This window comes from Ochotona curzoniae, unplaced genomic scaffold (genome assembly GCF_017591425.1).
Source record: "Ochotona curzoniae isolate NIBS_2020 unplaced genomic scaffold, NIBS_Ocur_1.0 scaffold_3890, whole genome shotgun sequence".
In the NCBI taxonomy this organism is placed as follows: Eukaryota; Metazoa; Chordata; class Mammalia; order Lagomorpha; family Ochotonidae; genus Ochotona; species Ochotona curzoniae.
Window position 1 is genome coordinate 8,854,920 of NW_024467115.1, and position 17,137 is coordinate 8,872,056.

General features: G+C 41.6%; 1 protein-coding gene across 1 annotated transcript in view; it reads left to right on the forward strand.

The window, feature by feature from the left end:
- The first annotated feature begins 1,096 nt into the window (after nt 1-1,096).
- RSPO3 (R-spondin 3) overlaps nt 1,097-17,137 on the forward strand; it is a 75,398-nt gene continuing 59,357 nt past the window's right edge. Inside the window, exon 1 of the mRNA XM_040965463.1 lies at nt 1,097-1,299. Coding sequence (XP_040821397.1) covers nt 1,203-1,299 — 97 coding nt within the window. The 5' untranslated portion in view covers nt 1,097-1,202. The remainder of the gene's footprint in view (nt 1,300-17,137) is intronic.

A 17,137-nucleotide genomic window follows, 5' to 3' on the forward strand; every position in this document is an offset into this window, starting at 1 on the left:
TCCCGACCACCCGCCCGGCGTCCAGTTGCAGCAACTTTTTTTTGTTGAAAGCCAGGGCGAGATACAAGGGGAGGGGAAGCTCCAGCCGGTTGGAAAGCGATCTGCCGGGGTCTAGGGGCCCGGGGAAGGGGGGTGGGGGTAGTTGCTGAGGTGCACGGGGGTGGGGGGGGGGCGTGGGGAGGTTGGGCCCCAGTCTCTGGCTGCCGAGACCCGCCCCACTGGGGTGCGGGGGGCCACTCCAGCCTGCCAGACCGTCGGCCTCCACGCTCCCAGCCCCACTGCGCCCACCTCTCCCGCCGCAGCCGCCCCTCCAAGAGGGGTTCTTCTCCGCACAGGCAGCGCCTGCCCCTCCTCCCCCGGGCCGGGCTCTGCCGCCGCCTGGGCAGTGTCCACAGATGCTCCGCCGCAGACCCGGGACCCCTTAGGCGCCTCTTCCCGTCCCCTCTGCCAAATCGCAGCGCCTGTACTTTTCCAGCTCCCTCTTTTCCCATCTTGAAATTGAAAGTTATTGAGGTCGCTCAGGGTTGTTGCTCCAGCAGTTTCCTTCCCCGCCCCCGAGCTCCCCCCGCCCCCCGCAGCCATCCCCACTCCTCCTCCTCCTCCTCCCTCCCCCCTCCTCCCCTATGGGGTACTCCCGGGAGCCCAGCCCAACAGTGGAGCGGCTTCTGCTCGCGAACGCCACAAGCAGCTCGGGGTCTCTCCTTGGCCATGGCCGCGGTGCCGACGGCGCCGGCTCCCCTGCGCTCCCCGGGCCCCCGCCGCTGCTGTCGCCGCAGCCGCCGCAGCCTCTGAGCCCCCGACGGGCCGCCGCCTTCGCCCGGATCCCGCCCGCGGCCGCCACCGCCGCGCACCATGCTACCTGCGGCCGCCGGGGCGGCTCCCTGGAACCCTCGCTCGCGGCGATGACAGCCACCCTGGAGAAGCGGCGGCAGCTCGGTCCTCGGACAATTTGAAAGTACACTAGTTGGTTCCCCGTCCACCCGCCCCGCTCCACTGGCCACCACAGCGCGCCTGTCGGATCCGAGTGGAGAAGTCCGCTGTTTGGCCGTGCCTCTCTAGCTTTAGATATAATATATATAATATATATATATACGTATATATGTATGTATATATACGCCTAACACGTATATTTTAAGACACTGTGTATAATTAAGTCAAAAGAAAAAAAGGAGAAAAGGAAGGGCACTATTACTGGGGTTACTATGCACTTGCGACTGATTTCTTGGTTTTTTATCATTTTGAACTTTATGGAATACATCGGCAGCCAAAACGCCTCCCGCGGAAGGCGCCAGCGAAGAAGTAAGTGCAGGGTTGATTTTCATTTTTTTTTTTTTTTAATGCGTTTGCTCCCTCCCGCCGCGTTCACCTGTCGGGTCGCTTTGGCTGTCCTGTCTGTTCCCAGCGCCAGGGGTCCTCTGGCCCTGCACCCCAGAGGCGGGGAGCGGCTGGAGCCGTGGGGGCTCCTGGTGGCGTCTTTCACGCGGTGCCTCTCAGAGCCCCAGGTCGCCCCAAGCATCCTGCATGTGCCCGAGTTGGGCTCTCGCCGCCTCTTCCCTTTAGGTTCGCGGGAAAACTTGGTCCTGCGCGAGTCTCGCCCTGCGGAAGCGTGCTTTTCTGTTGGAGCTTGGACAAGGGGTGGGGGGCTGAGCTCCGGGCAGCTAGGTCGTCGGGCTAGCCAGACGCTCCTGGCCGCTGTGCAGACTCCGAGGCTTGGGGTTGGGGTGGGGCGTGGAGCGGCCGTGACAACAGCTCACCTAGCGTCACCAGTCCTCCCGGTGCGCTCGGGTGGCCAAGCGCCCGCCGGCCCCGAGGCAGCGAGCGCCTGCTCGGCCGCGTCCCCCCCGACGCACACGGGCGGAACCGAGGGCCACGCAAGGCGCCGGGGGCTCTCGTGCGTACGGGTTTGCAGCCCCATGCCTGGGGGTCTTGGGGAGAGCTGTACCCCGGCCCCAACAAGCCGGAGGTGCCAGGAGCCAGCACCGTTTGTCGGTCCCTGGTGAGCTTGCCCTCTTTCAGGCGGCTCCCCTGAGACAGACACAGTGGAAGGTGGTTTCCCGCTGGAGATCTAGCTCGCCGTCCCTATTCTATTACTTTTTCAAAGCTCACCAGCTTTTAAAGCTGCCCTGTCCGGGATGAACCTCGCACCTCCGGAGCCGTCTGTCTGGAGGATGGCGTCTTCCCGAGAGGCAGCTACAGATGCTAAGGTGGCACTATTCTCTGCTCCCGGGGAGTCCCCGCGTGTTGCCTTTCTGGGATCTCCCAGCCCTGGACCACCCTGGCTCCATCATCAGGGACTCCAACCGGGAAAGGGAGGCGAAAATGTCTTCGCTTCCCCTCAGATCTGCGTGACGACGGGGCGGCCCGCGACCAGTTGCAGTGCCTGGTCCCCTGCGCGGAGCCCCCTGCGAGCGTCCGGCCAGGGACGCCCCCTCGGGGCCGGCGCAGCGGCTGCGCCGCGGACACAACATGGGCTTGTGTGAGGTGGAAATTTAGTAATCGCTTCTCCGCTGTAGTTTGTCCCTGCCCCGCCCGGGGCCGTGAGGGTCCCCTGAAAGCTGCCTTTGTATCGCTCGCCTCGGCCAAACAAGGTTTGATTCACCTGAAAATTACCCTTAAAAACCGTGGCTCAGCCAGAGTGCCCTGGGCTGCCGGCCTGCCTTGCAGCCATCTAGAATCGCGTAGCAGGGGGCAGGAGGGAGGACCGAAACGAAACAGTGTCAGGGCATCCGATTTATTATTCTTGGCCCCTTGAATGGTCTGTAGTCTTCAGGACTCCCGCACCCACTCTGTCGCTCGCGGCAGGAGCAGCCTAGGGGTTCCACCGTGGCCCCGTACCGGGCGCCCTCTCCTCTCCTCTGCGTACCGGGGCCCCGCGGGGGCGATGGAGTCGCGCAGTCAGTGGAGAAGGGGAGACTCCTGTTTGCATCTGCTCCTCTGGCCAGTAGTCACTCATTTGCTGGACTGGGGCAGGGTCCTGAGTGACAGAAGGGATCTCGTTTTTGGTTCTGGGGCCCCTGTTTCTGAAGGAAGCCATCGGAAAGGAACCACGAGGTTCATTTGTTCTCACTTCACCCAGGGAGCACTAAAGGCGTGGGAAGCCTCGACGGGGTACTGTCCCGGGCCAATTCGGCGCCCAGACTGGGAGCGATGGCCGAGGCACCATGGTGAGCTGTCTTTGAACCAGCATTAATCGTCTGAAGGCCAAGACCAGGGCGCCCTCTGGCTGTGTTGCGTGGATGAAGGAGCAAGGGGGGGGGTGGAATTGGAATGAAATTCCAATTATTCTGTGGGAGTGGGTTTGAGAGAGAAAGCTCCTGCAGAGATGTTCCAAGCTGTTTGGCACTTGAGGCGGCCTTTGAGGCTAGGTTTGCTGCTGTGAATTTTAGGAGAGGGGCGACCCCTTGCGTCCCGCGAGGAAATGAACGAGATTGTCTTTCGGCAGGTGCAGGCTGACTGGAGAATTAGGAAGGGGGTAGAGAGGATTTCTTTAAATATCCTGAAATTCAGGGTCCAACTACATGTGAACCCATCCATCTCATTCACTTTTTGGAGGAACATCTGAATAAAAGAAAAAAATGAGAAATGTGTTTAAATAAAACTAAGACAGTGGACATTTTAGAAAGGCCAAATTCTTTACTTTTTTCTTAAGAGACACCCGAAGTGATATTTAACATCATCTCTTTGGGCTTGTGGATGAATTGCTAGCTTCATTTTCTTCAACTTAAAAAAAAAAAACTTCACTAAAGAAATAACAACAGAAAATTAGGCTGCAAGAATGAGTTTTCAAATGTCTTATTAGCGGTCTTTTGAATGCTTTAATATAAACCTTTCTTGCAATGATACTCATCTGTAATGTATTGACACATGTAAGGAGCCGGGGCTTGTTCTCGGCAACAGCGGCTACAACCATTGCATGTGCTGCTTTTAACAGCTGGTTCTTCCATTTGTCTCTAGTGACAAACTAGTATTTCCTCTTATTATAGAAACAAATTTCAAAACAGGAGCTATACTTTAAGAATATTTGCTTAAGCTATGGCTGAATAAACGCATGGTAATATTTTTAAGTTATTTGGATTGACATACAGCTTCTAGGTTTTACAAGGGGAGAGGTAGTGACAGGGAGGAAGGGGAAGGACAGAGAGGAAGAGAGGCACTCCATCTACTGATGGACTTCCCAAATGCCCACAATGGCCAGGACAGAGTTGGGGCGGAAGCCTGGAGATGATAACGCAATTCAGGTTTCCCACACAGGTGGAAGAAACCCAGTTGCGTAAGATATCACTGCTGTCTCCCAGATCTATATTGGTAGGAAGTTGGAGTCAGAAACAAGAGCTGGACATTGAACTCAGCTACTCTGATGTGGCGTGTGGGGAATCTTCACCACTAACACCCATCCTCAACTAATTTAACTCATTTCCTGGTTAGTGTTTGCAGCTTTTTAATACATTCAATCTCGGGATTGCAAGGTGTATGCTAGAAAAAATTTTAAATCACCAGTGTCATAATTGTATCACAGTATCTTAGCAGTTCGCATTTTCACTTGGCTTATTCACTTGAGCCCTGTAGTATCAGGGTGGTTGTTTGTTTTCCTATTTCATAGCAAAAGGACCTGAGAAACAGGAGCTAAGCAGCTCACACAAATGCGTAAAACTGGTCAGTGGAACCTGACTCCTGCCATGAGGTGCCTGGCTATTTTTGCATCTTTCTCTGTGCTAATCATGCAACAGCAATGATATTAGTCTTATTAATTAAAAAATTTCATTGGTCTCCAAGCCACAGTTAGTTCAAAGTGATGGAAAATAAGCTGTTCTCCTTCACTGGAAATACCTAAACTGATACGTGTTTATATGTGTTATGCTTGGTGATTGGAGTAGAAGAAGTAGATCTTTAGTAGTAATAGTGAAGCAAGCCAAATAAAATATTATTCAGAAGACGTTATAGGGTCCAACTGAGCCAGAAGACTATTGTTAGAAACATCAGATGCTATTTAGTATACTTGTTATGTGCCACCATCTATTAATTGGATTTTAATTGTTCAGATTCTGGATAAATGCAAGTTTTGAAAAGCCATTATACATATAATAATTACAAAGCACTCCATTGCACAATCTACAAAACATTTGAAAGAATTTCATAAAAAGAATTAGGAATACAAAGAAAATTATTTTAGTAGCAATAAAATAAAAACAGACTTACTGGAATATACCGGGCATGGCTCATGGCATTGTTTCAAATGTTAAGCTGTTCTTTGAGATACATTCATGGTGATTACACTAGTTATCCCAGAGAAAATAAATTTACTGATAAATAGGGAAAAAAAACTGTAATTGTATTTGCAGCCAATAATACTGCTTTAGAATTAAAGTTTGATTCAAAATATGCTACAATGCCCTTTGCTGACCTGTCTGTATTTATCCGTAGTCTACCATATTTTTTAGAAGAACAGATAAGGACATGAATAGAAAGTATATTCTGTGACATATCATGTGATATCCACATAAATCAAAGACAAACTCAGCCTCACAAATGGTAATGTTAACATCTAAATATAGATAAAGCACGTACTTAATGATTTCTAATTTAGTCATTATTGTTCTATCAGGGTTGCCAAGATATCCTGTTGTTAGATTATTTTAATTCTTTGTTACTACTTCAATAAAATGACATTAACAGGACATAAGAATGTTAACGTTAAAAGCTGTCATTATAGCTTCAAGTTGCTTTAAGTTAATTAAAATGTAAGAATGACTGTGAAATTAAATGTCATCATTGCATGCTTCTTTTCAAATGAAATATGAACTGAATTTTACCTTGAACATGCATAGACTTTGCTGAATCACTTAATAATTTAAAGACTTACATGGCATTTAATATTCTACAAATTAGGTCCCCAGAAAGCAATGAATAGAAATTAGAGTGCAGTTAAATTTGATTTTCAAGATATTATGGGAAAACTCTTGCTACACTACTACAAAATGAATTTATAATCCCTCTGATCATTTTAGGTGATTTGAAACTGGAAACAGATCCCCACATTGCTTCTGAAACAGTTAATATTTTTAAAATGCAGTGGTTCTTTTGAACCCTATGTAATGTTAACAGAACACCATGTTGAGAAATTCTGTGTTAAAGCTCAAAGATATCTATGCTGGTTTAAGAATAAACTATCAAATATACAACTATTCTGAATCTAATGATTTACTAGAGAATCTTTTCTCCTTATCTCCATTCAGATGACTCATTTTAGGCAGTGTCCTGATGACCCTCTTCCCACTTTGTTATTAGTTATTGACAAATGTCATACCCTCTCCCCAAAATATTTTTCCAAATAGCACATTCTTGAAATGCTGTAAGAGGTGATATTGAGTTTCATGAGTTTCATGAAGTTTGCCTTCTCTTGAACTATTTTGAGATTTTTGAAGTGCTTTATAACTGTTACTTAACAAAATACCATAAAACACAAAATGTACACTTAGAAAAGGTGATTGCCATTGAGCCTGTTTATTTAACTGAATGCCTCAGATCTTCTCATAGAAGAATATGACCAGCATTCTAAATAAAATAATCATCCAACAATGAAAAAGTTGGAATGTTCTACTCCTCAAGGATTGTGGGGCACTGAGAATGTAAATGTCTCCAGACTAAGAAATCTCAGTTTTAATTCCAAAGGTCTCAAAAACCTAGAACTTTTAGGCAAAATATCTGAGTGCTTTTCGAGAGTAAAATTTTTGAATAATTTCAAAAACTTATTTTTAAAAAAAATATGACTACTAATTGACTTACCAGATAAGAGTATTTGTTCCTTAGTTGTAATCTTTAAGAGAAACAACTACCACCTGCTGTGATGAAAACTGAATGATACTAAAGAATATGATTTTCCAATTAAATGTATGTTTAATAGCTTTTGTTTCATATTTCATGGAAAAGTCTAGTCTTCAAAATACTATCCTACTAGTTTTTCTGTGACCTTTACCAGTTAGATGGATGGATAGCAGGTGTCCTGAATTCTTAAGTAGAGATTGACAAGGGAGAATCCCGAGTATTTCCACTGAGTACTGGGAAATGTAGACTGAGAAGTTGAAGACATGTGTTTTGTATCCACGCCGCTATTAATATCTGGATAACTCAGACAAATCTCTGTCATACCTACAAAATAAGGCATTTGATCAAGATTTTGGATCTCAGTTATCTGCATGGTTGCTTCGACTTTTAATCTGTTCTGAAAACATATCATGACTAGGATTACTCTTTTTGAACCTCTTATTTTAAAAAGAGTGATTTATTTCTGTAAAGACAGTTATTTAGAGAGAGGGACAGAGCAAGAGGGAGAGAGAGCGAACGAGAAAGAGAGAGATATCTTCTATCTGCTGGTTAACTCCCCAAATGGCTGTAGTGAAGCCAATGGCCAAGAGCTTCTTCAGGGTCTCCCATGTAAGTGCAGGGCCATCATTCTCTGCTTCTCCAGGCGCATTATCAGGGAGCTATACTGGAAGTGTAGCAGTGGGGATTTGAGCCGCTTCGATATGTGATGCCAGCTTCACAGCAAAGGCTTAACTTCATATGCTACAATACTGGTCCCTACTTGTTCTCTATAGCAGTCAAAGACTAAAAAATCGAGTAAATGTAAGTATTTGTCAAATACATGCTCATTATCCAGTGACACATGAGTAACTTCTTAAGTGTAGAATGAATTAATCATGAAAGGCTATGTTATTCATCATTTCTAGTTTCTGAAAGTCTAACGCATGGCATCCATCAACATATGCCATCTACAGCACATTAACAGAATCTTATTACTCATGGTGAACTGGTTTAGAATATCAACTGGAAGGAACTTCCGAGCTTCCCTACCACAGGAGATTTCAGACAGTAAGATAGAGCAGTCCTGGGATATGACAGGGAATGGCTGAGCAAGAGAATATGCACAGCTACTAGGGAATTTGGGGGAATATCTATAGTTCTTGCAATTAATTGCATATGAAGGGGAAAGAGAAGGAGGACCATAGTTGACACTAAACTTGAATTAAGAGGACTCAGGTTTGAGTGAATGGAACAATAATGAAAACACACACACACACACACACACACACACACACACACGAGAATGTTTGGTAGCAAACTTAGTTTTCTTTTCAGTGATCTTTGCCTTAAGGATCCAGATGCATATTTTAAAAATAAAAATCAGGGCCTGGCACGTGGCGCCAGTTCTAATCTCAGCAGCCTGGCTTCCCATCAGGCTCCCTGCTTGAGGCCTGGGAAAGCAGTAGAAGAAGGCCCAAAGCTTTGGGACCCTGCACCCTGGTGGGAAGAAGAGCTGGAAGAAGCTCCTGGCTCTTGGTTTTGAATCGGCTCAGCTCCAGCCTTTGCAGTCACTTGGGGAGTGAACCAGTGAATGAAAGATCTTCCTCTCTGTCTCTCCTGCTCTCTGTTTATCTGACTTCCCAATAAAAAAGAAATAAATCTTAAAACAAAAAAGTCACAATCAGTTTTAGAAAGCATCAAGGGCTAAAATCAAGACCTTTAGAGAAACTCACATAAAACAAATTGTTGAGTACAAGAGATAAAAGTTGAGTGTTGCAGCAGTGTAAGACCTGTTGTTGATAGCACTGAAATAAGATTAGTGCCACTTAGATACTTTGACTATTGCAAATGGATTAATGTATCAATTTCTACTATGCCATCTCATTTTTATGCACTTTCTAAGAGAATAGTCACTGGTATCATAAGCTGCAGTTTTAAGTTGCCAAATCTTACAGGAAAAGATTGAATTTAGAGACCTCATAAATTGCAGAAATGTGCAGGCTTGCAAAAAGGTCATACAATTTGAAAAACTATGTGGTAATGAAGAACAACTTGCAATAAGGTATAAAAATGCTTTTTCCAACCATTTCCTCTGAACACAGTATCTATTGATAACACACATTTTCTACATTCTATTTATGTTTTATTTGAAAGGCAGATTTACAAAGGAGAGTCATAGCGAGATCTTGCTTCTGCTGGTTCACTCCGCCAAATGGTCACAACAGCCCCAGAGCTTAGTCAATTCAAAGGCAGGATCCAGGAAGTTTCTTCTGAGTCTCCCACATGGTTACATGGTCCCAAGGACTTGGACTATCGGCTGCTATTTTCTCTTCATACACAAGGAGCTGGATCAGAAGTGGAGGAAGCAGGGCTAGAACCAGTGCCCTTATGGGATGCCAGTTCTGTGGGCAGAGGATTAGCTTGTTGAATTCCCACAACAGCCCCAGGCTTTTAACTTCCAAGCAAATATCTCTACAGAGTGTGTTTACTATAAAAACAAAGAATGTGAGACTAGAATGAAATGCAGAGGAACTGAGTGCATTTTTATCTCTGCATCATCACGACTGAGTAGCTGTCTTGCCTCAGTAAGGGCAAGGGCCAAGCTGTCTCTCATTGTCCTTTTATCCATTTTTTGAGTTTCTATATTGAAGTCATTAGTTCTGCTAGTTTTCCAAGCACTTGCTATGGGTAGGGGATCAGACTGAGTTACTTTAAAACACCTTTTAAATTTGAATATACAATAATGTAATGTACTATGTATATTCCAAGAAATTGTCCTCAGAAAACTAGCTGGTAAGCATATTCATAATTATACCCCAATATAAAGCACATTCCTGAGAGTAAGTGGTGAGGCAACCCCCATTTTATAACCACATAACACAAACCACCACCACACAATATAAAATAACAGAATTTGTGAGCTGCTTATTTTAGAACACTGTTTGCTTTACATAGGCTCAATGAGACAAAGCGGTAGTTTCTCACTATTGGATCCTATTATCAAGCAAAGGGATCTCACAGGTCTGAATGTAACCATCTTGGCAAAGAATGGCATATTACTAGAGAGGGAATCAGCCCCATTTTGCCAGAAGAGCAAAAAGAGCATGCCATGCCAAGTGTACATAAGTGCCTGAAGGCAAATCGTGGTTTCACCTCTAGCTCTCAGGGCCACTGATACATTTTTCATGTTTTCTCTTGGAAATTGTGACAGTTATTCATACTGAGTCTTCATGTTTTAATCACTTCTGAATGTCAGACTTTGTCTATAAATTGAGCTATAAAGAACATGCCAATAGCTCAATTTTTAGTTGATCAGATAATGGACGTGTGGATCTAGATTCTCACCTATGTCTGACCAGATTCTTGATGTTTTTCACTACATCTCAACATTGAGATTTGCACTTAAGATAACCTTACAGGTGTTTTCTAAACTCCACCTTTCTTTTTCTTTCTTTTACTTGCTATCGCTTGCTCTTTCTCTCTGGCTGCTAATTTAACAAACCCTAAGTACTTTTGAACACTTTGTGTGGAGTTTGGTTCTGGTGTCCAACTACTCACTTAATATTATGTCATTTTCTCTATCATTTGTTCTCTCTAACCTGAAACGTGCCATTTAATGGTTTTCTAAACCTAAAAGTTGCTGACATTTTTAATAGAAGTAGTGGAATTATATAGTCTATTTGAAATTACCTGAGATTACTTTTTCCTTCTATAGTACGTAAATCCATGGAAAGAATTATTTAGATATAAAGATATGGGCAAAGCATATAATTTTGTAATTAAATATCAAAATCTTTCCATGTAATTTACAACCACAAGCTATATTTAACTGGCTAGGTTTTGCTATCCAGAAAAGTTATCTTTATGGTGCTTCATAAAATCTTCTATTTATATTACTTTTACCATGAGCATTAACAGCAACCTCCACTTCAAATTTCTATTTTATGGGCTTTCATATTGTGACTCTCCACCCTGAGTTCACCCACACGAGAATTACTGGAAGATCATAAAATAAAATGACAATGCAACAACACCAATGCCAAGACATGCTCAAGACAAAACGCAACATTGCCTAGGGAAGAAGCCTGCATATCTACATCCTTAAAAAAACAGTCCTGGTCAGTCTAATGTTTAGCTGAGACTGAAAGTAAAGCTAGCTTTATGAGTGCTAGGCTGACAAAATAGACCTGCGTGTATCATAAGAAGTGAGGTTTTTGTCATGTGAACAAACAGCAATTTAAAATAGAATGCAAGCTAATAGTTCTATGTTGTTCAGCAATAGAGTGTTGTAAAACTTAAGATACTGACTGCAGCAGACAAGACAGTCTGATGGAGAATTGCCTGAAACAGTCCAGAAAGAGAGCAAAGTGCACACAGTAAGACACAATAGAGAATTCAGTAGACACCAACTTTGTAGAGTAAAAACACGACTTCATAGAATAAAAACTCGGTTGCTAGGAGAGGTGTAAACCATGTGTGAGAATGCCTCTTGCTGAACCATAGTGGAGGTGGGTGACAGAGTGAGCAGGATAATTGTGAAACATGGGAATCAATCCCACTCAGCATTTTTCAAAACTACTAAATAAGAAACAAATCATATTTTAATGTCATGCCAGATAATTGGTAGTGTGCCCTAGAATCTTCCTTGTTTTAAGGAAAAATCTTAATGTTAGGAAACTCCCTAAACAAGACATCCATTTCTTTTATAGTTTCTACAATTCTTAACCTTTAGATTCACCACTATTGATCAGTTAAGACTACTATAAAAAGCATAATTATAACTCTACCTTAATGGATTAAGTTTTTCATTAGGTCACAGATTCATGAGCACATATTCATGTAGTTACTATTTTTACTTCACTCTTAACGTGCCCTTCTTTGAGCAGTTACCTTCATTTAATCTTGTTTACTGTTCTTTTCTTTTCCATGAAGCATTTTCAGACCTTCTATAAATTGGAGAAAGGTTCGTGTAAAAGTGAGGTGGAAGTCTGGACTTCCTGTCAGACTTAATTCTGCTTGTTAAGGGGGCTCTTTGGGAAAATTTGGGTTCCAGTGAGTCACTAGGCCAAATCCCAATAACCACAATTGCCAAAAGCAATTAGGCTGAGGAAAGCCAGGCTCCTAGGGAGGAGGGGTCATCAGAGAACTCTTGAGCCATTGCTCTGTGGTCAGACCTAGTTACTTGTCCCTAAGGATTGGGAACAATCATGAGTTACAGACAGCAGGAAATCCACCAGAAAACAATGCCTTTCCACCAATTTTTTTTTTCTCAACAGATTATTCACCCTAAGCATGCAAGAGATGGAAATATGCCACCAGCTTGTACGCAGTTCATTCTTAGGAACCACCTTGCTTTTCTGCATGATGGCCAATGCCCACATATAGAATCCCTGCTATCATCTTCCTAGGTTCTCTTCCCTTCTTCCCAAGCAGATTAGAAAGAACCCAAAGAATTTAATCTGCCTTCATAAAAAGCTATCTGACCAGGTTGGAAATGCAAGTGAAGGAATGTTTGTAAACATTCTTACGTCAACATATATTTTTGAAAGAACATTTCTCCCTAAGAAAGTGGTAGTATATTATACCAGGACAGGAATTTTTAAATCTCTCGAGCTAGAAAAAGTACGAGTATAAATTTATTATCCTTTGTACATAAAGCAGCCCCAAATGAAACCTGGTTCATTTGTGTTAAAGAGAACTTTAATGCTTTAAGAAGCTAAGTACACGTTATCAAAAAATAAGCTTGCTGTAACACTCAGGTTTCCATATATGAGATATTAGATTGATAAACTTTCCCTTAGCAATATATTCAAGCAGAACAAATGTATCTATGCTTCATAACTAGTGTGAAACTTTACCTTTGAAATCATTGATATTACCCAGAATATCCAGAATACATATTCTATCATTTCTCCCATCCAAGTACTAACCAGGCCCGACCCTGCTTAGCTTCCGAGATCAGACGAGATCAGGCGCGTTCAGGGTGGTATGGCCGTAGACCATATTCTATCATTTCTTTTGCTAGATCTTTAATAGAACAAGCGCACAGAACTCTCACTTAAAGTGGTAAGTTTCATTATTTCTTTTTTGGTTCAGAATGACATCAGCATGTTTCAATAATTCTTGGACCTTAAAATAGTAGACCACTGATTCAAAACATGAATATGGGTGACATTTCTTATACAGGGAAGAAGTCTAAGTCTTTGCTTGCCCAGCTTTTCCTGAAAATTCGCAGTCTCCAGATGTTTGCTGGCAAATAAGCCCTGATCTTATGCATTATGCATCCTTAATTGTTGCAATGACTCAATGATCACTAAAGCAAATGTAGTAGAATGCTATATTTGGCTTTTTCTTTGGCTTTGAAATAAGGTAATCAAAGAATGGAATACTATTTAAGAAAAATTAGTGTTGGAGTATTTCAAAACTGGTGAAACCAGTTGGACATGTGCCACATTGGAGCATGCTCCGACTCTTGGAGCATGTGCCACATTGGGGATTCGGGGTTTTTATCAGGAGGCTGCTCCCCATCCCAGGGTACTGGGGTGGTTTGGAGGCTGGGCATGGCTTCTCCCCTTATCTTACAAGGGCATCCAGATACAGGAAGAAGAAATAGAAAAATTGGAAACAATGATCATACCTACTTTTTCCTAACACTCAATCCTTCTCATCCTAACAAACTATGTAAGCATTACCAAAAACTATATATGTGTGTGTGTGCACATATGCATATATACATACATACATTTCATCTGCAAAATTTCCTCAACTAAAACTGAATGCAATGTAAACAGCAGCGTTTTTTCATGTAGTATATTTCTAAGAAATACAGATAATTTATTGACTCTGTCCAGAGCTTGATGTAGATGCAAACTTTAAACAGAGACCAATGAGATTTTATTAAAGACCAATAGCCTTTCAGAATCACAAAGATGTATGGTTGGCCTTGGTACAATCACCGGCATTTACCACTACACATCCACACCAAGACTGAAGGATCCAGGCCCTGATTCAAGTATTTTCAGACCTACGGACATTATGTACATATACTTCAAGGTTTAGCTGCTCGTAGAATAGGAAAGGGTCCTGGGAAGATGAGCTCCAAATGCCTTAAGGTTACCACTACCAGCTGCAGCATCTGTGTGGACATCTGACTGACATTACAAGGATTCATTCAAACTGCTGCTCAACTTAATATATGCTCATGCTAAAAATGGAGAATTTACAATGCCAGAAGCCTCTGTGTGATAGTTTGAATTCATAGGCCCTTAGATGAAAGTGTTATAGTTCATCAGATAACAGCATATTTCCAATGCAACTGCCATAGATTTTCCTAAACTGGATGCTCTCTTTACTCTAATTAACCCAAAACCACTTGCTCTTCCATTCTCCAGTTCTAAGCTATTACCAAGAAAACTTGAGCAGTCTTTTTTTTTTTTATTATTAATTACGTTGCATTATGTGACGCACTTTTATAGGCACTGGGATTCTCCCCACCCTTCCCCAAACCCTCCCCCCATGGTGGATTCCTCCCCCTTGTTGCGTTACCACAGCTTGAATTCAGTTGAGATTTTTTCATTGCAAGCATATACCAAGCATAAAGTCCAGCATCTTATTGTCCAGATAAGTAATTGAGTAGTCTTAATTGTAGAATCCCTAAGATAAACAAACAAACAAGCAAGTACACACAGACAGACAGCTGAATTAATTTATTAAACACTGCCTCATTTATCTTGGCAGATTTCATGTCTTTCCTTGCCCGCCTTGCGAAGTCTTGTATGCTGACTCTTCCTAGTAACTTTGGGAAGAACCAACTCCTTTATACATATTAAGCATATTCAGGGCCATTGCACTTAATAAGTTTGGTGTTTCTTCAGATTTCATTTCTTTCCTAATAGACAATTTATTTAGTGAGTCTCTGAAATCTACATAATCCCTTTACTTTAAACCTGAAGTAAATGGAGAGTCATTTTTACAAGAGCAATAAACTAAAGTGGCTGTTCAAATGCTTTACTTGAATTGCTCTGCACACTGAAGTACCTTTCTGTTAATAAAAACTCTTCATATTCTAGCAAGCAGCTCCCTGAAATTCTAGGGCTGCTTAATATTATATGACCAGAAATCTCTCCTCTCTCACCCCTATATCTGCCCCCTGCTTTTGGGAGTATGCCAACAATTTTGCAGGATTCATTCTGACAACTCTTCTGGTATAAATATTTAGAGAAATCCTTTCCATTAGAGATTAAACAAAGTGTAAGTAACTGTTCCTACGTGATAGATCTTATTAATGTTTGCAACAGCAGGCCTTATGCTATTGATGGCTTAGATTCCTGTACCATATACTGGAGAAAAGACCAAATGGAGAACAAAGAGAAGAGTCAGAATAAACTTTGTACAATTTGAACTCCAAAATATAATCTTTAAACTACCACAATGAAGATGGCTTTTTAATACACACAGAATGTGTGATGAATGAGTTCATTTAAATGAAAAAAGTGAAAATTGGACACTTAAATGTTAATGACTTTTAAAAAGATGGGGACTAGTTCCAAGGCAATTCTTAGTTATTTCTCCAGAGTGCCTCCAAAATGAACTAAAATATCTGATATCTGATCTAATGTGAACTCTAGTTTCTGCGTTATTAGTCAAGAACTACTAAAAAGGGTGAAGGCTAAGCTTTAATGCTTATATCGAATATCATGTGCTAAAATGGGCTGGTGCTGGAAGCCTCAAGAGTTGAAAGCTCACCAGTGTTCTCTTTTTGTGTTTTGCTGTTTGAACAGCATTGAACTATTTATTATATACTGGGTGATTACAGAGTCAGACAATTTAAGCTTCAGAGATTTCACTGACCCTTCAAATTCCACAGTATCATCGATTCCTGTGATACCTAAATAGAGCAGGTATCCATTCATTACACTAGTTACTATCTCCTTTTCCTTTAATGGCCCAAGAACTGCATTATAATAAAAGCCCAGATTTCCAATTCAGTGTATCTATTGACAAGTCACTTTTAATATTTCTCATTGATACCTATAGTTTTTTGTTCTTTTCAGCAGTAATATTTTTAAAACTTTGTATTAAGATTTTTCCCTTCCTGTTTTAAAACAAAAAGTTTTAGAAAAAACATGCTATGTAAACAATGTTAAAACAATTGCAATGGAATTTTACTCTTTGTTTTTGTTTCAAACATACAATGGCAATTATCCACTACTGTGTTTCCAATTGAATTCTTTATTTATTATTATTTAGCAAAGAACATAAAAAGGGTATTTGGGATCTAAAATGGAAACTTTCTAAACTTAATCGGATAATAAACTACTGATTATCTTCTTTGAATCTAGATCATCTTGGCTTTGCATTATAATGAGCGAAATTCCATGTTAGGAATCAAGAAGGTCGATTTCTAATTTTTACCATGTTGCAAAATTTAGATAAATCATTTAATGTGCAATTCAGTTGTTACTACCATGAAATGGGACACAACCTTTCAGTTATTTGAAAGCAGGAAACCAACCCCAAATTTCTGAAACAGATTAGTGAGCTGCCCCCATTTCTTCAGGTAGCATTTCTTCTCTCCTCTTGGGTAACTGTCTGTCAGGACAGTAAGAATGAGGAGTTGGCCATGAAATTCCAAGACTCAAAGAGAATTCCTTGACCTCATTTTAGAAAAGCTAACAAGCAAAAGTAATACTTGCACACAGGGAGATTTGCAAAAAATTAAATTGAAACTAGTCTTAACTAAAACATTGTATATTCATTAATTTAACCGCTTCTTATTAAATATTTACTATACTCCATGATTACAAAGTGAGCAGAAACACAATTAAAATCTGCCCTTGTAAAATTTCACAGTGATTCACGAAGCAAAGTTTGAAATCAGAATGAAAAACAAAATCGGGTTAAACTAAATTACAACACTCAGCTATAATTTGTAAGCCAAATCTTACTTCTTTTTAGGATTTCATAAATAGAATTAACAATTTTGTTCACTGTGAGATTCATCTATCCCCCAAGTTTTTCCCTGGAAAACAGGGACACTAGACAACATTGTCGGGATGAAGCAGGAAGGTAGAAGGAAGATAACTCAAAACACTGGAATTTACTAGGCCTCCCACTATTTTCTTGTCTTAAAATTTATGACCAATGAATAGTAGCCCTCACTTAGCATGACGTTTGTGACAATTATAGGAAGTATGCTATGCACACTGTAAACGTAGTTGGCATTGTTAGGTAAAGCTTGTAATAAAGAGGAATAGTTTGGCTGAGCGAATTTCCATTTTCAGCACATTGATTAATTTCTATAGCTGAACTTTCACACTAGTTCATTAACTGGAAT